General features: G+C 42.5%; 1 protein-coding gene across 1 annotated transcript in view; it reads right to left on the reverse strand.

Moving 5' to 3' along the window:
• LOC139416164 (neurexin-2-like) overlaps window positions 1–23,609 on the reverse strand; it is a 968,379-nt gene that overhangs the window by 658,916 nt on the left and 285,854 nt on the right. The window contains exon 5 of the mRNA XM_071164510.1: window positions 13,089–13,106. Coding sequence (XP_071020611.1) covers window positions 13,089–13,106 — 18 coding nt within the window. The remainder of the gene's footprint in view (window positions 1–13,088; window positions 13,107–23,609) is intronic.

Below are 23,609 nucleotides of genomic sequence, written 5' to 3' on the forward strand. Positions count from 1 at the left end.
GATACGTTGGTTAGTGGTTTATGCTACTGTCTTTGATTCCTGGCTGGAAGCCGTTGGACTGTTCATAGCTGTCTTTGCAATTACACTGAAGCTGATGAGAGCAGATGCTGTTAATCTTGAGATGCCAACACCAATGAGATTAACTTCTCTCTACTTCTCTCTTATTGCATGTGTGCTAAAGCTACTCCCTCCAGTCCCCCCCAGAGAGTTGCCATTGCTCAGTATCACACAATATCTCAATATGATGTCTTAGACCAGTGAAAACAATCACAATAACAAGTCATGTTATTTGTCGCCTCTGCGACTGGATAGACATTTGAAATTCAACGCTGGTAAGATTGAGCGATCACTTTCTGTCTCCGGCTTCCCAAATGAACAAAATGACAACAAAATAGTTAGGGAAAGCATTTGCCAGCATTAGCATTTACCAGGCAGCATTTGTCATCATTAACATCAGCACCAGTGCTTCATCTTTGGGCTGTGCTGTGTTTCCTAGCAGGCATTTTTTAACAGGGCACTATATCCTTAGCTAGGAGTCCTGATGGTGCAGTCGTATGTGACACACTGGCATGGTGACTGGCATATAAAACAAAAAAATTCTAAAATGTCAGGACCAAATTACTCGCCGTTTAATTGCTTGTGAGTTAACTCGGTCCCTGTGGTTGAGACAGGATGTTAAACGCCTTAAGCACTAATTATATAAGGTAGCTAGATATCTCATTACCCACTTCAATATGCAAATGGTCGGCGGGCTTAGTGCTTTATTGCAATTACTGTTATTCGGAGGGCGGACATCTTGCATTGGGGTTGGAGAGGAGGCTTCATTGTAAACAGTGAGACAACAACAACTGCAGCTAAGAAATTACTTTTTTGAATTACTCGGTGGTTTTCTATATGACAAAAATTGAGCGTGTGTTTTTCGAATTTGGATATTCAGGTTTGTGTCCAATATGAGATTGATCTGATTAACTGTAATTCACAGCAGTGCTATCATTCAGGACATTGCCTCAGCGATAGCCTAGGGATGATGATGACAATAAAACAAACTCATAAATTAGGGAACACAAGTTTTGGTACATTTGTAGCCATTGTAGGCTCATAGGGCTTTTGAAAGACTGCCCTGACAATGAAAGAGGCTATTCCCAAATAATCATATCAGCTCAGTGAGAATAGAGAGCTGTGTACAAACCACACACCAAATGCCAGAATGGAAAAAGTCTAGGTTACTATCATAGGGGAAGAACAAGACGGGGAGAACAAAACGTCACATTGTGATAAGCCTACAATGGCTACAAATGTACCAAAACGTGTATTTACATTGTCAAAAACATGCCTAACTCATACAGTAGTCGAATACAATTCATGTCACATAGCACAGTGTTACATGATGGGGGCTTATTCTGAGAGCTGCATGTTTGGAGAAAGAAATGTGTTCTGCTTAGCAGTCCCCCTCGCAATGGGCCCTGATCCTGTCATTTCTATTCCAAAAGCTGGATGAGCTGACGTAAGGCTTTCTGGGTGTTGTGTTGTGGAGGCTAGAGGGAGGGCCAATCACTGTTGAGCCACTGTTTGAAGAGAGCCTTCTCCTGGCTCTCAGCTATCCTGGAGGTTTTGCATTCACAAACACAGCTAAAAACGCAATCCTTTCCGAGTCAATAAGGGAGGAAAGAAGGGCGAAGAAGAATGAGAGAGAGTGCGAGAAGATTTTTATTGCCAGGCCATTTTTTTTACAGCGGAAATCTAAAGGAAATTCAGCAAAAGGATAATGATCACTTCTTGTAGTGAGCCTTCCTCTCCTTCTCTCTGTTCCTGGGTAGAAGCAATTACCGTTGCAGTTACCTGCCACAATAGACCTACCTAGGAGTGGTGAGGAATGTGATTGTCTGCGCAAACAGCAATATTAGCGTCCATTACATGAATATGTAAATGTTATCAATTGCTAATATCCTTTGATTGGTGTGGTTTGATCTCTGGATAAGTGTTGATTCTTTTCAATCCGTAGGTGCTAATTTCTCTAATCATGTGACTTCAGTGTTTGTCCACACACTCTCCTCTCTCTCTCCACTCCTCCACCTGAGCAAGTCATTTGAATGAAATGACACACACTAGTGCATACCACTTCCCTCGTGAAAGCAATCAATCATCTCGATTGGAAAGACTCGTTCAACCCAGGGGAAAGACAAGAAAAACGTGCGCGGCCGCTACAGACTTGAAAGCCCTCGGAATACGAGGTCCCATCCCTCTCTCTTCTTTCTCTTGTATCCCTGTTGCAACCACAATTACACCTGGATATAGAGAGAAAGAAAGACAAGAGGAAGGAGGTAGAGAGAGAGAAATGCTAGCTACTAAGCATATCAATTGGCCTCTCTTTGCCGGGGAAGTTAAACTGTTTGTTGTTCCTCCAGGCGTCTCAAACACTCTTCAGGCCTTTTCCTGGCTTCTCTGGTTGCTCTGGGAGTATCCCCCAGGGAAGCGTGGGGTTGTGGGGGTTGGAGTCTTTGCAGACTGCAGCGGGGCTCTCCTCGGGTGCTTATTTATTTATGCCTGCCAGGGGAAGTGGAGGTACCGACTTTTAGAAGGTTAAGTCCCTTAGGCATCTATGTACATGCCTCTGTCTCCTTTTCTATTTGCTGAGGTGTCTAGATGCCACCGTCTTGTCTGGGTCTCTCGAGCAGTCTGTGTTCCTTCAGACCGTGACACTTTGAATATGTTTAATGTACATCCTTCTTTACTAACTTCCTGTCCTATCTTCTCCAGCCTTTTTTTGCCCAAGCTCATCCATAGACAAATGTGAAATCAGAATTTTGCAGCATTCTCTCCCTCTCTGATTTTAATTAGATTTTTTTTCTCATGTGGATGGAGGGAGGCTAGGCAGGAGGGAGGGAGGGGCAGGGGTGGTATTTGGGTTTACCCTCCGGGTGAGCGTGCCCTGCTAGGCTCCAGTCTGCAGTCAGACAAAATGCCACATTAGTATTCTGGGGGTCTGCTGAGCTCTCTGGCCCATTCGCTCCAGCTGCAGCCCTGGAGACTGGACACTGCTTAACACAATGTCTGTCTGTCTGTCTGTCTGGTCTTTGTATAGCCTCTGGCTCTAACAGACAAGAGTTGAGCTACACTGGCTCTACTGAGATATCCAAAGGTATGGAATCACAGCAGTGTATCCCATCCTTATCTAGAAGTGGTGGGGAGGGTTGGGCATGTGTATGTCTGTATTCTAAATATGTGTATTCCAACGACACATACAAGTCATACAAGTATAAAATAGCATATGGCATGCACCATGTGAACAGCACTATACAAATGTATGGTATACGTGCCTCCCAGATTTTTCACTGAGGGGTAAGGCCTTATTTTATGCCTTATATTCACTGTAGCAGACAATAAGGGGCGGGTGGGGTTCGGTTTCCACCTACTGAAATAAACAGTGGGCTGTAACCTCCAGTATCACAACAAGACAAGCGCCATTTTGTTTTTTTCCCCCATAGATACACAAACAGGTTGTGTATTTACAGAGGTGGAAAGCCATCTGCTAGAGATTTAGGTCTAAAGACTGTCTTTACGGAACGCTGTTGGATTCTGCTGTACATGCAGTACCTCGGGGCTAGCAACATGCAAATTGAGATACTCTCGTTTAAAATGTTTGAACAGGGAGGCTTGTCAGAATCCTACAGATTTCAAACCAGAGGAGTAGAGAATATGGTGTTCAAAAGGAGAATGTGTGTTTGGTGTATGTGTATGTACAGTACGCATTGTGTGTATGCTTATGTGTGGTGGATGTATGCGTTGCACATACAGCAGTGGCTTGTGCATTCAAAATATATGGCACAGAGTGGACACAGTTAATTGTATGCAACGTATTCATGGGGGCTAATATTCTGCAGAGGAGCGATAATAATGATATCATACCTCAACTGAAAGTCACATTGCAGCAAATTGCTGGAAGCTATGGCTTCAGCACACATTCCATTTTTATTAAAGTTTGTGTGGAGCATTGAGACATTTCAGGGTTTCCCAAACTCGGTCCTCGGGACCACAAAGGGTACACGTTTTGGTTTTACGCCATAATACTACACAGCTGATTCAAATGATCATCAAGCTTTGATTATTTTTTAAATCAGCTGTCTCGTGTTAGGGCAACAAAAAAAAAAAACATACACAGAGTTTGGGAAACATTGCATTAGCCTGCCATTACACACACACACACACAGAGACGCAGGTAGGCTCACACACAAAAGCAAGTGCAAACACTCACACGCTTCATCACTGATTCCAAATGATATGCTGCTATAAAGCTAGCGTGCAGTAGCAGGTCAGCAGATGAGATACATACTCGAGGTGTAGTCTTAATAAATACTTAAGTGATGTAAAACACATTAGCAGTATACACAAGAGCAGAGATAAAAAGCTTGGAATGCCCATGCTTTTTACCCTTGGTTCAATTACATTTTGGGAACTCCCCGAAAATTGATTTAAATAAATGACATAGCAGGAGATGGGAGGCAGACAATATTTTTTTAAAGAAAGCTAGAAGTTATTAGCATAAATGGTCTTAAATGTTTAAGGCTGAAAGCTTGTTCTCTAAATCAGGAGCTTTGTTGTCCCCCCCAGTTTTATAATTGCACTGTGATACAAAACCAGTGTGCTTTAGGACCATTTGGATGCCATAGAGTGGTCTGGTAGGTTGTTGTTCCAGTTTCAGCTAGCTGGATTTAGGACCGTATGGACACCACAGAGTGTGCGGACAGTCGGTGTGAAGGCAACGCTTCTGAAAGGATGGCATATAAGACCAGCGCGGGAGAGATAAACAGAGGCAGCTGTTGTCTGTGTTGCGCTTTTTCTCAGAGTTGCAAAAGCAAGCAGAGCAGAATCTGGCTACTCTTTAGTTGACTGATCTAGCTGGCAAGTTAACTGCTGTTATACAGAAAATAATGTATTTATTCCCAGTGCTGAGCCAGTAGTGTAACTGACATGTTACGTTCGCAAAAATGTAATCCCGTCTCAACTGAAGTGAATTAAATACTAGCAGCTCGTTAGCTAGCTAGTAGTTACCACAGCCAGTTAAGCTCTAGCTAGCCTCTAGCTATCTGTCAGGAAGTAGTATCTAACAGCTGTTGTGTGTATGGAAATGTTTTATATCCTTTGTTTTGTCCCGTTTCAACAGAAGTAAATTTGATGATGTACCATTATTCAGAGCTAGCCAAAAGTTGAATAATGTTAGCTAGCTAGCTCACTAACTTTAGCTATTATTTTTGTCTCAATCACCCTAGACCTGAATCAAATGATGAAACCAGCAGTGACTTTAACTTTGTCTTAGCTAGCTAGGTCTTTTTATTTTGTCTAAATTTGCACTAAGAATGGCATAATCAAGTTACTATTGAAAACCGATCTTCTACATTTTTCAGCGCAATGTGAGTTTTTATTACTCAGTATAGCAATGTAACATTATGATCTGTCATTTTCCCTAGCTAACTCCCTACTTCCCTACAACTACACAATACACACAAATCTAAATAAAGGGATGGAATAAGAATATGTACATATAAATATCTGGATGAGCAATGACGAGTGGCACAGACGAGATGCAATAGATGGTATGAAATACAGTATATACATCTGGGATGAGTAATGCAAGATATTTAAACATCATAATTAAATTGGCATTAATAAAGTGACTAGTGATCCACTTGTTAGAGTAATCAATGATTTCAAGTCTGTATGTCGGCAGCAGCCTCTCTGTGTTAGTGATGGCTGTTTAACAGTCTGATGGCCTTGAGATAGAAGCTATTTTTCAGTCTCTCGGTCCCAACTTTGATGCACCTGTACTGACCTCGCCTCGGGGTGGTTGTTGTCCTTAATAATCATTTTGGTCTTACTGTGACATCGGGTGCTGTAGGTGTCTTGGAGGGCAGGGAGTTTGACCCCGGTGATGTGTTGTGCAGACCACACTACCCTCTGGAGAGCCCTGCGGTTGTGTGTGGTGCAGTTGCCGTACCAGGCAGTGATACAGCCCGACAGGATGCTCTCAATTGTGCATCTGTAAAAGTTTGTGATGGTTTTAGGTGACAAGCAACATTTCTTCAGCCTCTTGTTACGCCTTCTTCACCCGTCTGTGTGGGTGGACCATTTCAGTTTGTCCGTGATGTGTAGGCCGAAGAACTTAAAACTTTCTACTTCTCCACTGTTGTCCCGTCGGCTGTTTCCTGAAGTCCACGATCATCTCTTTTGTTTTGTTGACGTTGAGTGAGAGGTTGTGCCTTCACCTCCTCCCTATAGGCTATCTCTTTGTTGTTGCTGCTCAAGCCTACTACTGTTGTGTCGTCTTTAAACTTGATGATCGAGTTGGAGGCGTGCATGGCCACACAGTCATGGGTGAACAGGGAGTACAGGAGGGGGCTGAGCACACATCCTTGTGAGGCCCTAGTGTTGAGGATCAGCAAAGTGGAGATGTTGTTTCCTACCTTCACCATCTGGGGGTGGCCCGTCAGGAAATTCAGGACCCAATCGCACAGGGCGGGGTTGAGACCCAGGGCCTCAAGCTTAAAGATAAGCTTGGAGGGTACTATGGTGTTGAATACTGAGCTGTAGTCAATGAACAGCATTTTTACATAGGCATTCCTCTTGTCCAGATGGGATAGGGCAGTGTGCAGTGTGATGACGATTGCATCGTCTGTGGACCTATTGGAGCGGTATGCAAATTGAAGTGGGTTTAGGGTGACATGTAAGGTGGAGGTAATATGATCCTTGACTAGTCTCTTAAAGCTCTTCATGATCACAGAAGCGATTGCTATGCGACGATAGTCATTGCGGTCGGAGGCTGAGCAGTTGCCATACCAGGCAGTGACGCAACCCATCAGGATGCTCTCGATGGTCCAGCTGTAAAACCTTTTGAGGATCTGAGGACCCATGCCAAATATTTTCAGTCTCCTGAGGGGAATAGCTTTTGTCGTGCCCTCTTCACGACTGTTTTGGTGTGCTTGGACCAGTTCAATTACCTTTGCCTTCTTGGGTACAGGAACAATGGTGGTCATCTTGAAGCATGTCGGGACAGCAGAATGGGATAGGGAGAGATTGAATATATCTGTGCATCAGCCAGCTGGTCTGTGCATGCTCTGGGGACACGACTTGGGATGCCATCTGGGCCGGCAGCCTTGCGAGGGTTAACACGTTTAAATGTCTTACCCATGTCGTCCACGGAGAAGGAGAGGCCCACAGTCCTTGGTAAAGGGCCACGTCGGTGGTACTGTATTATCCTCAAAGCGGGCAAAGAAGCTGTTTAGGTTGTCTGGAAGCAAGACATCGGTGTCTGTGACGTGACTGATTTTCTTTGTGTAGTCCGTGATTGCCTGTAGACCCTGCCACATATGTCTCATGCCTGAGCCTTTGAATTGCGACTCCACTTTTGCCATATACTGACATTTAGCTTGTTTGATTGCCTTGCGGAGGGAATAACTACACTGGTTATATTCGGCCATATTCCCAGTCATCTTTCCATGGTTAAATGCAGTGGATCAGGCTTTCAATTTTGCACGAATGCCACAATCTATCCACAGTTTCTGGTTAGGGTAGGTTTTAATAGTCACAGTGGGTACAACATCTTCTATGCACTTGCTTATAAACTCACTCACCGAATCAGCATATACATCTATATTATTCTCTGAGGCTACCGGGAACATGTCCCAGTCCACGTGATCAAAACAATCTTGAAGCGTGGATTCCGATTGGTCAGACCAGCTTTGAATGGTCCTTGTCACGGGTACATCCTGTGTGTGTTTCTGCCTATGGAGGGGAGAAGTAAAACGGAGTCGTGGTCAGATTTCCCAAACGGAGAGTGGGGGAGGGCCTTGTATTCATCACGGAATTTAGAGTAGCAGTGATCCAGTGTTTTGCCAGCCCGGGTACTTCAATCAATATGCTGAACAGAATTTAGGTAGCCTTGTCCTCAAATTTGAGATATATATATATATATATATATATTATCTCCTGGGAGATAATACAACAGCATTTGATTGTGAGGAATTCTAGGTCAGGTGAACAGAAGGACTTGAGTTGTTGTATGCTGTTACAATTACACCATGAATCGTTAATCATAAAACATACACCCCCGCCCTCCTTCTTCCCGAAGAGATGTTTATTCCTGTCGGCGCGATGTACAAAGAATCCCGGTGGCTGTACCGAGTGTGACAGCATGTCCCCAGAGAGCCATGTTTCCGTGAAACAGAGTATATTACAATCTCTGAAAGCAACCCTAGCTCTAATTTCGTCTACCTTGTAATCTAGAGACTGGACAATAGCGAGTTAAATACTCGGAAGCGGTGTGCACGCCTCTGAAGTTTGACCAGAAGGCAGCTCTTCTGCAGTGACATTGTTTTGGGTCACCCTCTGGAATCATTTCGAATGCCTTGGGTGTTTCGAACAAAGGATCCGCTTCGGGAAAGTCGTAATCCTGGTTGTAGTGCTGGTAAATTGACGTCCCTCTGATATCCAATTCTTCCCGGCTGTATGTAATAACACTTAAGATTTTCTGGGCTAACAATGTAAGAAATAATACAGAAAAAAAGGACTAGAAGCGAGGTGTCCCTTTCTGTCCGTGCCATCTTGCTATCGAAATAGGTATCTCCCACGACGTGGGCTAAGAAATGAATTGCCATTAATTAGAAGGTTGTTTATCTTCCACAATGGATCAAATAAATGTCAAGTTATGTATCACTAGATTTGATTTATTACAAGATTGAGGGTGTACTGTGCAATTTACATAAGTTCTGGAATGGATGCCTTATATGGAATACTGAACAACAAAAGGAATCTGTTGTGAAAACATGCCCACGTCATTTAGGCAATTCCTACCTGCTGGGCTGGTCAGACCTGGCCCTGGGGGTCTGCCGTACTGTTGGTTGTCACTTTGGCTTTGGCCTAACACACCAGAAACCAATGTTTCCCTACGATCCTAAAGCTGAGTAGGGTGTGTTGGGTTGGGGAGCTGCAGGCCTCTAGGGGCAGGACGGTATAACCCAACTACATGTATATCGTATTCAAGTTAAAAGCGCTCTACAGTACTACTAGGCCTATGAGATGAATTATATGGAGGATGTACTGTTTCCAGTGGTGAAAGAAGGCGGTACGGGCTGTTACTGCGTCCTGTCAAAATAAATAGTGGAGGTACGCTCAACCGGTCAAACGTGAGCCTATCACAATTAAAGCATGCCTAAAAAAGTATACGACATTAAACAATTATTTAATAATACTGCCTGTCAGCCGCATGAACGATTTTCTAATACACTTGAAACCGGTTGGTACGCACTCTGAAATTGCATTGTGGTTTGAGGAGAACACTTACATTTTGTCAAGGCCGGAGATGAGTGGCCGGTGGTGGTGAGTGGACGAGGCCGAAGCGCGAGTGGAAAACAGTGGATGAGTCAATTCAGGTTACAAGCGTAGGCCTAATGACAAATCACAGAATGTCATTCAATACACGCAGGTGTTTTGTAACAGATCTCCTTCCATTCATCAAAATGTGAGGAACAGTGAGTGCACTGTTGGGGTTTTGATGCTGAAATGATTTTGTGAGTGGACGAATGTGTGGGGGTAGCCTACAGGAGCGCCTCTGCTAAGTGATAGTTTGACAATCAGATAAAAAACATTGTGACTGGTTGTGTTTATGCAACATTAAAAGGCATAGGCGGTGACCATAAGGCCAGGGGAAGCTTTCCCTAAAGTAAATTGAATTAAATTGCCAAAATTATGTAGCCTAATTAGCTTACTCCTGTCTATGCAGGAGTAAATAAAATCATTCAAAATAGGCTATTACACCAGAGAGGATGATTTGGCCACAAAGGATCATTATCATCTTTTTTTAAAAAGCTGTGGGTTATTTTAAAATCGCATAGCCTACAGTCGGAAGGGTCTGCAATTTGGGCAGCGCACGCTGAAGATACCAAATAGATTATTATTAACTTAATTGAGCGAACAGTGGCCTATCTTACTGGCACCAAAAGAGAACATCGGCTAGTGATTGTGCATATTCACTGTCTTTATCATTGAGTCGAGGCCAGTTTTGTTGGTTTTGGACAATAATTTCCTCCTCCAGGTTAGACGGACGTCATAATTGTATTTGTGTCTCTTTTCGTAGGCCAATTATATGAATCAGAAAACATATTTTTATTGATCTGTTTGTCAGTGTCAGCAGAGTAGGCTACCCTGTAATTTTTTTAGTATAGAAAATAAATCTACTTTCACCCCTGACTGTTTCTGTATGTACAGTTGAAGCCGGAAGTTTACATACACTTAGGTTGGAGTCAATAAAACGTATTTTTCAACCACTCCACACATTTCTTGTGGAGTGGTTTCTTGTGTAGTGGTCTCCTAAAGTCAGTTAGGACATCTACTTTGTGCATGACACAAGCAATTTTTTCCAACAATTGTTTACAGACAGATTATTTCACAATTCCAGTGGGTCAGAAGTGTACATACACTAAGTTGCCTGTGCCTTTAAACAGCTTGGAAAATTCCAGAAAATTATGTCATGGCTTTAGAAGCTTCTGATAGGCTAATTGACATAATTTGAGTCAGTTGGAGGTGTACCTGAGGATGTATTCCAATGTACTCAAACTCAGTGCCTCTTTGTTTGACATCATGGGAAAATCCAAATAAATCAGCCAAGACCTCCACAAAAATTGTAGACCTCCACAAGTCTGGTTCATCCTTGGGAGCAATTTCCAAACGCCTGAAGGTACCACGTTCATCTGTACAAACAATAGTATGCAGGTATAAACACCATGGGACCACACAGCCGTCATACCGCTCAGGAAGGAGATGCATTCTGTCTCCTAAAGTGGAACGTACTTTGGTGTGAAAAGTGCAAATCAATCCCAGAACAACAGCAAAGGACCCTGTGAAGATGCTGGAGGAAACAAGTACAAAAGTATCTATATCCACAGTAAAACGAGTCCTATATTGACATAACCTGAAAGGCTGCTCAGAGAGGAAGAAGCTACTGCTCCAAAACAGCCAGAAAAAAGACAGACTACGGTTTGCAATTGCACATGGGGACAAAGATCGTACTTTTTGTAGAAATGTCCTCTAGTCTGATGAAACAAAAATAGAACTGTTTGGCCATAATGACCATCGTTATGTTTGGAGGAAAAGGGAGGCGGCTTGCAAAGCTGAAGAACACCACCCCAACCGTGAAGCACGGGGGTGGCAGTATCATGTTGTGGGGGTGCTTTGCTGCAGGAGGGACTGGTGCACTTCACAAAATAGATGGCAACATTAGGTAGGAAAGTTGTGTGGATATATTGAAGCAACATCTCAAGACATTAGTCAGGAAGTTAAAGCTTGGTCGCAATCGGGTCTTCCAAATGGACAGTGAACCCAAGCATACTTCCAAAGTTGTGGCAAAATGGCTTAAGGACAACAAAGTCAGAACTGAAAAAGCATGTGCGAGCAAGGAGGCCTACAAACCTGACTCAGTTACACCAGCTCTGTCAGGAGGAATGGGCCAAAATTCACTAGACTAGTGGGGGTCGGACGTGGAGGTGGATCGGGCTGGTTGGGCGGTCTGAAATTTGACATAGAGGATGTCTTAATAAGTAAAATCAAAAGTTGTCTTTGTACTTAATTTGTTAATTTGTCAGGCTATTATGTAACACCATATTGATTATTGAATTATCATAAATCTAGTCTTATCAATCACTAGCCCTGAGCGGTTATTGTTGTCAATTGCTGTGCCCCAACCAGCCATGATTGATTGGGATTGCTCACAATCCACTGAGAGCTGCCATGTGAGGCGAGTGAGCTCCTCTCAGCGACATCAAGGCAGAAATCCCACAGCCTCACAACACCAAATTAATGCTAATTGCACTCCCCTTAAAGTTGTCTTTCACCGCTGTGAGAAAAGTTCAAGTGGCAAATCAATCTCAATCCGACTGGTTTGAAGTGGCACATTAGGATTTTGGATACCCAAGTGGAGTGTTGATTATGATTATTATAATTTTGGAATGTTTGTGTGAAAGCGGGCATGACGGCCACATGTAGCCATACAGGTAAATATCCCTGTCTTTTGCAATTTAAAGTGCCAAAAATGTAGTGTCCAATCAAATGATGACCCAACATGTTTTTTTTGTGATTATGCAGCTCTCTTCTAGAGTGTGTTAAAGGGTGTGCTGCTAATTGGCATGTCCTATTATCCTGAATTGGAGGGGTGTGTTGGGTCACACCACCTCTGTCCAGCAGAGGGGAAATGGATTCCCCGAGTTAACATTTTATGCTAGAATATACTATGTACAATGCATATATTTAAAACGAATCATGTTAAATGATAATACTTATGCATAATAATGTTTCTGCTTAAAATGTTTTAATGTATACTATCTCTGTAGACTCTCTTCCTCAGATATGTGGAACTGGCTATTCCTTTTATATTATGCGCACCAACCTTATGGCTTCAGTTAAAGCTCAGAGTTGTGCCTGTTCTGCTGTGTAGACCAGTTGAGGCTGGTGGGAGGAGCTACAGGAGGACGGGCTCGTTGTCGTGGCTGGAATGGAACGCATCATATATATGGAAACCACATGTTTGTTCCATTTTTTTCCATTCCGGGCCATTACAATGAGCCTGTCCTCCTATAACTCCTCCCACTAGCCGCCACTTATGTAGACCTCAGATAAAACACGTATCTATGTTTGAGTCATTAGAACAATTTTACTTGAAACCATTTACATACTTTTAAGTACTCTTTTATGCACTATGGTTTTTGACTTCCCTTAGTAAACAACTTTAGGTTTGGGAAAATAAAACTGTTCATATTTGCACCATTGTCTGACATTCAGCCACAGACATAAAACATCAGTACATGTGTCAGAGAAAGAGCAGTGCTTGACTTGGGCAGGATCTCACTGGAGCTGAATACCAGCACTTTTTTTCTACTGCTTGAACTCCCGCACCTCTTGTAGAATATTAGCTCAAAAGTATTGTGGAGCTCCTGCAACTAAATATAAACAGTCCCTGCACCCAAAAATGAGTACTGGCATCCATTTCAGTCCAAGTCAAGCACCGAGCAAGAGAGAAGGTGAAGAGAGATAGATAGTCCACTTACCGCCCTGTGATGAGTCACCTGTGGGTAGACCAAAAGAGAGAAGAGAGAGAGAAAATATATTTTAGTTCACAGCTCGAATCAAGACTTCAGTGGAACAACCCCGTTCATCCCCAACCTGACACTAATACAAAGTCGGATGACATACTGAAAGATGGAGAGAGAGAGGTGAAGACAGCAATTAATAAGAGCAATCGGCACACTTATATCTACAGAACAACACACGATATAAACCTGCTAGCTGTTGACATGTGTCTGTGTAAAGAGCTCGGGGAAGTTTCAGTGTCATGGTCTTCCTTGTAGAGAACAGACAAGTCAACATCTTTCAACTTCCCATTTTCAAATGCACCTTTAAAACTTTTTCTGTGGATCTGGAAAGACGCACACGCTCATTTTAATTAGATTGGCGAGGGCGTTTTTACATGTCAGTCCATCCTGAGAAAAAGCTGCTTTGCATTTGTTGTCTCTATTGCTCCTCCCATTGCTTGTGAATTATGGCCGGCTATCACACTCCGAATCTGGCCACTATTCCCAATCACTATGTCCTCATCTGTCAATGACATTGCATAAAACGTAGACAGCCCTGAAATACCGGACGCCATAAGCAAATCATATTGGAGTCCGCCCAAGCGAGGAGAGCGAGAGAACGAGAGAGAGAAAGAGAGAGAGAGAGAGAGTAGGGAGTGACTGCATTAAGTTTATTCCAGGTTCTGAGAGAGCTCATCTGGGGTTTGGTGGACGGAACTAGAGCAGACTGGAAGACCTAGTCCAGTGAGCGATGGAAATAAGAATGAGAGAGTGAGAGATGGAGGAATCACTATTCAACCATGCAGACAGCTCGATATCAATATCTGTGGGGCTCCGATGCTAGTACCACTGTCTCCTCTCGGCTCTCAGCTCCATACATGGGAACCCAGCCCAGCCGTACACTCCCTGGACCTGCTCTATATCTAACAAACAGACAATTTTTTTTTTAGTAAAACATGGAAACTTGCTACTGTAGCATACAAAGATCTGCAGATGTTATCGCAGGTGCAGTGAAATGCTTGTAGTTTTTAGCGCCAACAGTGCAGTAATACCTAGCAATAAAAAAACAATACAAACATAATCCAGAATTATTGCATTTTTTTTATACATAGGATGAGCCATGACTAGCCATACAGTACATGCATATGAAGAGGGTGAAACAGCATGTAAACATTGTTAAAGTGACCCGTGTCAATGTCTAGAGCAGGGTTTCCCAAACTCGATCCTGGGGCCCCCCCTGGATGCACATTTTGTTGTTTGCCTTGGCACTACAGAGCTGATTCAAATAGCCAACTCATCATCAAGCTGATTATTTTATTCAGCTCTGTAGCGCTAGGGCAAAGACTACGTTTGGAAGAGTACATGGTGGTAGCCGGCTAGAACAGTGATTAAAGTTCAGGGCGGGTAGCTGAGTGGAGGCGGACTAGTGGTGGCTATTTAACAGTCTGATGGCCTTGACATGGAAGCTGTTTCTCAGTCTCTCAGCTGTTTCTCAGTCTCAATCTCTCTTCATCGGAAATATTGATCTGCTGCCGTAGTTAAATTCACAATCAGGGGACGGGAGCAGCTCTTTGCCAATCGGCAGGTGTTAAGTGGTTGGTAGGTTTGTGTGTGAGTGTGTGTGCCTGTGTATGTTTGTGTGTGTGTGTGCGCAGAAGGGTATTGAACATACTCCAGGTCCACTGTGTCCATGAAGAAAGAGCAGCCATATTTACCCTTTTTCTAAGGGTTTTCGGTCTCTCTCCAAACCTCACGCATGGATGCTCACACACACACACAAACACACACACACACAAACAGGCCAGAACAGATCGAAAACCAAGCTCTTGGTCCTACTGTGTTTTTGCTAGTCCTTGGTATAGGGTCCAGGGCCCATGCAGAGCCTTGAGTGTGTTCAACGGATCGGACTCAGGAAAGAATGTGATCCATCAATAGCCTTGGTCTCTGAGGTCTTGTTCAGGGATATTGACACTGAAGGCAGCTCATCCGCATGGTATTCAGTATGTTATGGTAATAGAAAAGAAAGAACAAAATGTTCTGTCACACAGAACAGACACGCACCGAACACACGAAAGCAAACACACTCAGGGAGAGAAGGAGATATGGATTGAGAGAGTAGAGAGAGAGAGTAGAGAGAGCGAGAGAGAAAGTCAAAGACCGTCATAGAGAAAGAAGAAAATGTACAAAGAAAGAAAGAACAAACTAACTAACTATCAAAAATAAAGAAAAGAGACCGAAAATCAAATACACTCACACTGCTATACCCTGTTCAAAGTCCCAGGCTATACCAGACAAAACAAACACATAAAGACATACACGCACGGCAAAGCGCCCACGCAATATCACCACATGGCAGCCGCTGCAATCTTTATAGGCCTACAGTGGGATATAGTGCGGGGCTAACTGTGCACTTTATTGGTCGTGTATCACACAAGGAGGTCTGCTGGGAGCAGGGCAAAGCTCGTAATGTCTCCGGTGACCCCTGCAGCACAGTAAATAACCACTGCTAGCTACTTTAGATGCTAGAGGCTAACACTGGGGAGAGAGGGTCATAGTGGGGAAAGAGAGTCTACTGATCACCAGCATACAAATACAAATAGTAAATAACCAGAATTAGCGACTTTGGTGGCTAGAGGTTAACACTAGGGAGAGAAAGTCTGGTGGAAGCTAAAACTAGTGAACAGTACCCCTTACCAAAATATTTTTTTGTGAAGTTTGTAAGTTTGTGAAGTTTATAAGTTTGTGGCAAATTTGCTGCAAACTAAATAGTGTGCCACAAAATGTAACCAGAAGTTTGCACTAGTGGTGAATATGCGGCAAACCTTTGGCAACAATAGTATTTATTGCCACTAGTGACAAACAGTTCGCCAGAAGTCATTTTTGGTGAACACAACACAGTAACCGTTGACGACCATGCCAAGGGGGAGAAGAAAAATCAGTTGCAAATGGAAACCAAACAATCTAGCTACCTACCAATGTTGTCCGGTGAGTGTCTAACTTATTATTTAAACATATTATATAAACATTAAAATTAGCTAATTGATGCCTGGTTAGCAACGTCATGTTTTATTGGATAGAGTGAACATTTTTTTTGCTATATCATTTTCAGCCTGTCAGCGCCACGGAATGGCTAGCTAGCTTGCTAACATTTACTATCATATTTTTTCACATTTAATCTGAAAGCTAGCTAACTAACTAATGACCTGCTAAATACTTTAAAAACGTATTTTTAGGTGAAGACGTTGCTGTCTTTTTCATGTCAATATTCTAGCCACACTGTTCAGTAGCATGTTAGCTAGCACAATAGCTAAGGTAACGTTAGCAACAATATGAGGTGACTTGACGTCAAAGCAAAACTTCACTTCTGCACATGGATACCCTTCCCATACCCGTGGTGTTGCATCAACACCCTGGAAAGATGTTTGCGGTGCACTCACTGATGACACTTCTTTTGAGTGATACATGAGTGTATCGTCTTCAAGCGTGATCAGGTAAGCAAATGCATGTATTATTCTCATGAAATGTAGCCAATTCATTAATTCATTCTTTGTCACAATTAGATATTTCATTGCTTTAAACTATTAGAGAGCTCCTGTAGTTATATCTCTTTCTTTTTGTTGTTGTTGAAACAATCCGTTACCAGGCAAAAAGAAAGATTGATGCCCTCAATCAAACTGAGGCCAGAGAAATATGTGTGCACAAGGTCAAAATGTATTGAGATGCAAGTTAACAAAAATTCATTTGAGTTGTTTTTCTTTCACCCAAGCCTTAAACACCAGAGTTAAAAAGAATAGACTAGTAGACAACTTTCTCTTGATGATGACGTCCTCACTCTAGATTGAAGATCATAATTCGTTGATTAGTGTGAATCAGTTGTGTTGAGGCTTGACTGGAAAACATATACTGTGTACAGTGGCTCTCTATGTACAGTTGGCCACACATTTAAAGGTACATTTAGTGGGCCTTAGTCCCAGTTTATGCTAGCTACATTGTTTGATTATATAGCACCCACCGCCCCCCCCTGCCTCAATTTGACGGGGCATAGACTCTACAAGGTGTCGAAAGTGTTCCACAGGGATGCTGGCCCAAGTTGACTCCAATGCTTCCCACAGTTGTGTGGGTGTCCTGGAACATTCTTGATACACACGGCAAACTATTGAGCATGAAAAACCCAGCAGCGTTGCAGTTCTTGACACAAACCGGTCAAAGGCATTTAAATATTTGTCTTACCCATTCACCCTCTGAATGGCACACATGCACAATCCATGTCTCAAATCTCACAAGGCTTAAAATGAATTGTTTAATCTGTCTCCTGCCCTTCATCTACACTGATTGAAGTGGATTTAACAAGTGACATCAATAAGGGATCATATCTTTCACCTGAATTCACCTGGTCAGTCAGATTTGTAACAGCTAACCCCGCTTTTCCAAAGTCAAACCTGCGGAAACATTAGCTGATGAGTCTACCTTTTAAGATGCCAAAATAAAAAAATGTTTTCAGTAATTGTTTTCAGGATCTTGATGTTGTTTTTGTTTTATGTTTTCGGATTGTTTCAGCACACACATTGTTTCAACAAGCTTTTGACATAGGACGTCCACATGGCCGCTATCTCTAAAGTCTCCTCAAAAAGGCAATAGTTCTGAAGTTGATTTTGTTGATTTAATTATTTAAAATATTGTTCATTCTCTATTCTAACTTCTATTGGTTGAAAAATCATTGCTTAGCTCATGTAAATTCTGCATTTCGGCCATTTAAACATCCTAAGGTTAATTCACATCCCCATAGTGTTTACATTAGTGGCGGCTGGTGGGTGAGGCTATAGGAGGAACGTATCAAACACATCAAACATATGGGAACGGCGTTTGACTCGGTTCCATCTATACCATGCCAGCCATTACAATGACCCTGTCGTCCTGTAACTCCTCCTACCAGCCTTCGCTGGGTCCCATTTTTTTTCATATAAATGTTGTAGCTACATAAAAACAAACAATTTATCTGGAAAATATTCTGTCTTTGCTCTTATCTTCATTAGCATGCTGAGGATTTTAAGGTTAATATTGTGACGCAATGTTTTCATTGTGAGAGAGATAAGACATTTATATTGGATTTATTTTTTATCTGTTCAAGACACTGAATACATGTCTATTCATGTTACATGTTTAGTGTATTTAGTATCATTAGTATAGTTTTATTTGTGAGTAGAAAGTTCCTTTAAAGTTATATTTGACTTGGTTTAAGTAGATAAGACACTATCCGTTTTTCGGGGGAAACGGAAGTTGTGTTGAAAATACTGTATCCCTGAAAAACGGGGAAAAAAATACACGGAGAGTGTACACAAACTAACAAAGAAAAGAGATCTAATTTGCATATTAGTAATGAGTTTGCAGCAAATTTGCAGAGAACAGTAGAATGCTCACCACAAGGTTCCCATAATTTCAGAAGTTTACAAGTCGCCGCAAATTTGCCGCAACAGATTGCTGCAACAGATTGCCACAAAAGTAATTAGCATGTGAAAATATGAGCTTGTCACAAATTTGCTGTTTGCAACCATTTGCAAGAAGCCTATTTTTTCGGTAAGGGACACTAAATCGGGTGAAGTAAATAACCACAGTTAGCGACTTTAGGGACTAGAGGCTAACACTGAGAAATGAGAGTCTAGGGATCACTAGCAACAACTGCTGCTAGCGACTTTAGCGACTAGAGGCTAACACTGGGGCGACAAAATCTACTAGCATAGTAAACAACCGTGGCTAGCAACTTTAGCAGCCAGTAGCTAACACTGGGGAAAGAGAGGGAAGTTGACCCTTGTCCTAATTTAGTTTAACATAATTTTTTTATTCGGGTTAAGATTTGGGTAGTATAAGCTGATCCAAGAACAGTGCCTACGGGCCACTTCTTAGCTGGTCGTCTTAGCTACGCTAAGCCAGCTTTTAGCTAGTAAGAATCGGCTAGTTTCTCACAGGCGAAATACATGGAGTTAGCCTAGTGAGCTGTAACAGTACTGTAGCTAGTAGAGCTAGTCATTGCTGAACCCAACCGCTATCACTCACACAATCCCCCCCACCACACACACGGCGCTTCCGCCCCAGGCTGACATCCTACTATACATCATTTCACCCTACAATGTATGTAAGCTGTGGTGAGACAACAGTTCCATCTGAAGCAAAGTGAGTGGAGTTGAACTTTCATCCCCTCGTTGACCCTTCCTTTCACCGGCTCTGTTTCTCCACTGAGGAGACGCAGCCTCCTGTCAATTTACTTTTCATCCTTTTCTCTTGCTCCATCTATCTTTAAGCTCTGCTTAGCTGTCGAACTCTCTCATGGAAAAATGAGTGGAGAGGAGAGGAAAGGGAGTGCTGGGAACTAACAAGACAAACACACATGAATGGGTGGGGATAAGCACACACGAGCACAGTGGGGAAAAGAGACGTGCACACCTAGGTACAGACAGACAGACAGGTACACACACAGACAGACACACAGACCAACCGACAGACAGACAGAGACGGACACCTAGTTACACACAGACAGGCAGACCGACAGACAGAAAGAGACAGACACCTAGTTACACACAGACAGGCAGACCGACAGACAGAAAGAGACGGACACCTAGAGGCAGACAGACAGAGACACCTAGGTATACACATATTTTACATATACACAGACTTGTAAAGTTGAAAGTGGACATGGAATCGAAAGAGAGAAAAAGAATATAGGCACTGAATAAGAGAGAAAGAAATTGAAATGTCATCTGTTTTCTCAAGGTCGGTGGGAAAAGTGTGAGTTAGAGCAGCTGACAATACGATAATACACATTAGGGTTGGGCGGAATCCAGTTTTTCATACCATTTCTGTACCATACCGGGTTATACAGTATTACCCGAAATGCAACACAAAGAAGACCTTCAAACACTGACAGGAAAGAAGACCTTCAAACCCAACAGATATCGCAAATTCGATTCAGTAATGACACATTAGGGTTGGGCAGTATCCAGTAGTCATTTAGCAGATGTTCTTATCCAGAGCAACTTACAGGAACAAGGGTTTAGCGCCTTGCTCAAGAGCATGTCAACACATTTTTCATCTAGTCGGCTCGGGAATTTGAACAAGCATCCTTTGAGTTAGCGGCCCAGCACTGCATCAGAGAGTGTCACGGTCTTCCTCCTCTTCATCTGAAGAGGAGACGCGAGAAGGATCAGAGGACCAAAATGCGGCGTGGTAAGTGTCCATGGTAGATCTTTAATATAGAAAGACTGAACACTATACAAAAGAGTAACAAAAACAATAAACCAAATTCGACCGTGAAGCTACAAAATGAGACCTGTGCTGACACAAGCCACTAACATAGACAATCACCCACAAACAAACAGTGCAACCCAGGCTACCTAAGTATGATTCTTAATCAGAGACAACTAATGACACCTCCCTCTGATTGAGAACCATACTAGGCCGAAACATAGAAATACCCAAATCATAGAAAAACAAACATAGACTGCCCACCCAACTCACGCCCTGACCATACTAAATAAATACACAACAAAGGAAATAAAGGTCAGAACGTGACAGAGAGAACCTTGAGCTTGATCTGTGTGTGTGCACAGAACACCACCATTTAATTCTACAATGAACTTTCAATTGAGAATGGGAAGGAGGTTTAGCCATGGAGTCATCCTCAATGGATAATAAAATATGCACAAGGAATTTAATTGGGAATCTTCTGCTATTTAATGTCAAATGGATTACCAATAATGGACATCGTTTGCCACAGTGAGAAGTCCACGGCATTATTCAGTGTAGAATCATCGTCCTGTGTTGTGACAGGATTGGTTTTCAGAAGAAGATAAATAAATCTAGCCATCCCCAACATGCCTAGAAATTTCTCTCTCAAAGTGTTATATTCAATAAACCTTAATCAATTACAGGATATTCAATTAGTTTGTTAATGAAATGCTATACTCATTTCATTTCTACTTTATTCCATCATTGTGAGTCACTTAGATGGCTGAATTGAGTTGTCTGTTCGTGAAGCTGTATTTCAAAGTCCAGACTACATTTATTGACTAATTAATTTACGGAGGATTGCATTACATGGTCTCTACAGTAGCTTTAAAGCACTAGTGTATGTGCATACAGTAAAATGAGAACAATCTCATAGTTTTTCCAGTGATGAGAGATTGTCAGTTCACATTAAATGTTATACTTTAGCTTCATATCACAGAAAGACATGTCTTTGATGTTTGATGCATTCTGGGATATTGTGTGATTGGCATGTCATCAGCTTCCTCTCAAAGCCGTTGTAAAGGATGAAAGCCAATCCCAGCAAAGCACAGTCTTCAGAGGAAGGAAAATAAACATCCACTAAGAGAAGCTGCCAATCAGGCTTTAGAGGAAACCAGTGCAGGTGTGACACCGGGTCATGTTCTAATCAGATTGGCTGCCAATAACCAAATTGTTTATGCGACGATGGTTGTCGCAGCAGCGTTCAGAAGTGGACCATGGATCTACGGAACATGGATCTATCTATCTGTGGGGGAAAGACAAGTGCATGTCATTCAATGTGTCAGGTAATTTCATCTGCTTGTAATCTCTCGTTTGGTCACTAAATAACTTTTCAGCGGTATGTCTCTACCTCCGTTTCAAATAGTGCTTGACAATGTCTTGTGTGTGGATGTGCGATTGTGTGTGTGTACGTAAGAGAGAGTGCGTGTATCAAGATGAATTTCATATTCAGGAGGATTATATTCAGAATGAACTATGAATATCGTACCTTAGTAAAAACTCACTTGCCAAATCCAAATGCATTCGCAAATGTTTTATTTTTCACTGATAAACATTGAGACATGTTAACTAGTCATTTAAACTTCATGTCAAACAATGAACCTGGAGAGCCTCAACCTGAGATTAATTATTAAAATCTAGCAAATTCCAGCCAAAACACTGTACATCAAGGTGAAAAGCATTTAAATGTACTTGAGGTGTTTTGAGTTATTGAAGAGAACTGGAGGAAAAATTCTCATGGTCATATTGAACAGGTCAGGGTCAAAAGCAAGACCAAATCTCCACTATTTAGAGAAGATACGGGGGGGGGGGACTGTCTGTCTCTGTTGCTCTATCTTTCTCTTACTTCATCTCTCTCCTTGCTGTCTTTGTATCTGTATCACTCCTTTCCCTCATTCCATTTGTAAGCCTGTCGCTCTGTAGCAGTCCCCTCCCTCTGTTCTTCTGCAGCTCTGTTTGGTAACTGTCTCTTTGATAGCTGAGGAACTGACGACCATAGGCCCTGCAGGCAGCCAAGCAGCGCTGAGACCCAGGCAGAGCTAACAAAACACAGGACATACAGTACAGTACATCACTCTGCTAACCACTAACCGCTAACGGGGAATGACTGCTTCACTCTGAATATAGTCTATTAAATGGGATTCAGGGAGGGAGGAAATTAACCTGGGGTATGGCCTCCTGTGAGTAGTAGCCAAAGAGATGAAAAAAAGGCCTCATCTGTGCCATTATGGCATCTGTGACAGCGTCATTAAGGCTATCTCAATTTTAAAGTAGTACGTTTTCTTCACGATTGGCTGATCCCTCCTGATGTTCCGGTTGGACTTGACTCCAACAGGGTCACCAGGAAGATCAGCCAATGAAGTTGGAAGTCCCACCCAGTTGACTACATTAAAATGGCGGTAGCCCTCAATGGCGCTGCCCATGCTAAAATAGCCTTTAGTCACTAGAGGCCTCTATCATTCTCTATAGGAGTAGAGCTGTAGAGAGGGAAAGGGAATTTGAGACGAGGGGGAATACTGGGTGTGATTGCTATGCGTGTGGTGAGGTGATATGCGTTTTTGTGGAGGTAACTAAGAAGGGTTGAGTTGGGTATCTAAGGGACAAAGAAATACGGTATAGAAAACCGTATGAGTAATTGAATTATGGGCAGTTATTAAACACTACATTGAATCTTCTAAACAGTTGTGTTTTCCCCAGTAATCGGAATGTCAATTTATCTCAATCCCATTTTTACCCCTTTCCTTGTCCACCACACAGGATTTTAGATTCTAATGACTCTAGACCATGATTGAAGACCCAAACACAGCTTTTTCAAAACCCTAAGTCATACCACCCACAGAGGGAGAGGAATACTCATGAAAAAGTCATGCAAACAATGTCCAATTATCCTCTAATACACATCATGTATCCTTCACTAATGAACCAAGCTCTCCCCTTATAGCGCGATTTGGAGAGAGGAGCAGGTCAATCACTGTTGGGTACCGCTTACAACACTCGCCTGGAGGGGAAGGACCGAGGGAGTCAGTCAATATCTGAGCATGGGGAATACTAATGGAAGGGCAACATCTTGTCCGTCAATTTGATGTTGCCTTTTTTCCTCAGGTCGGACTCTCTCTCTCTGTGGAGTTTTGCCTCAATTTGTGTTGTACTAATGAAGCTTGACGAACACAGGGAAACATGACAGGCCTATCCTGCTACTGATAATTCTGGGTTAGCTCT

Source organism: Oncorhynchus clarkii, chromosome 9 (assembly GCF_045791955.1).
Source record: "Oncorhynchus clarkii lewisi isolate Uvic-CL-2024 chromosome 9, UVic_Ocla_1.0, whole genome shotgun sequence".
Classification (NCBI taxonomy): domain Eukaryota; kingdom Metazoa; phylum Chordata; class Actinopteri; order Salmoniformes; family Salmonidae; genus Oncorhynchus; species Oncorhynchus clarkii.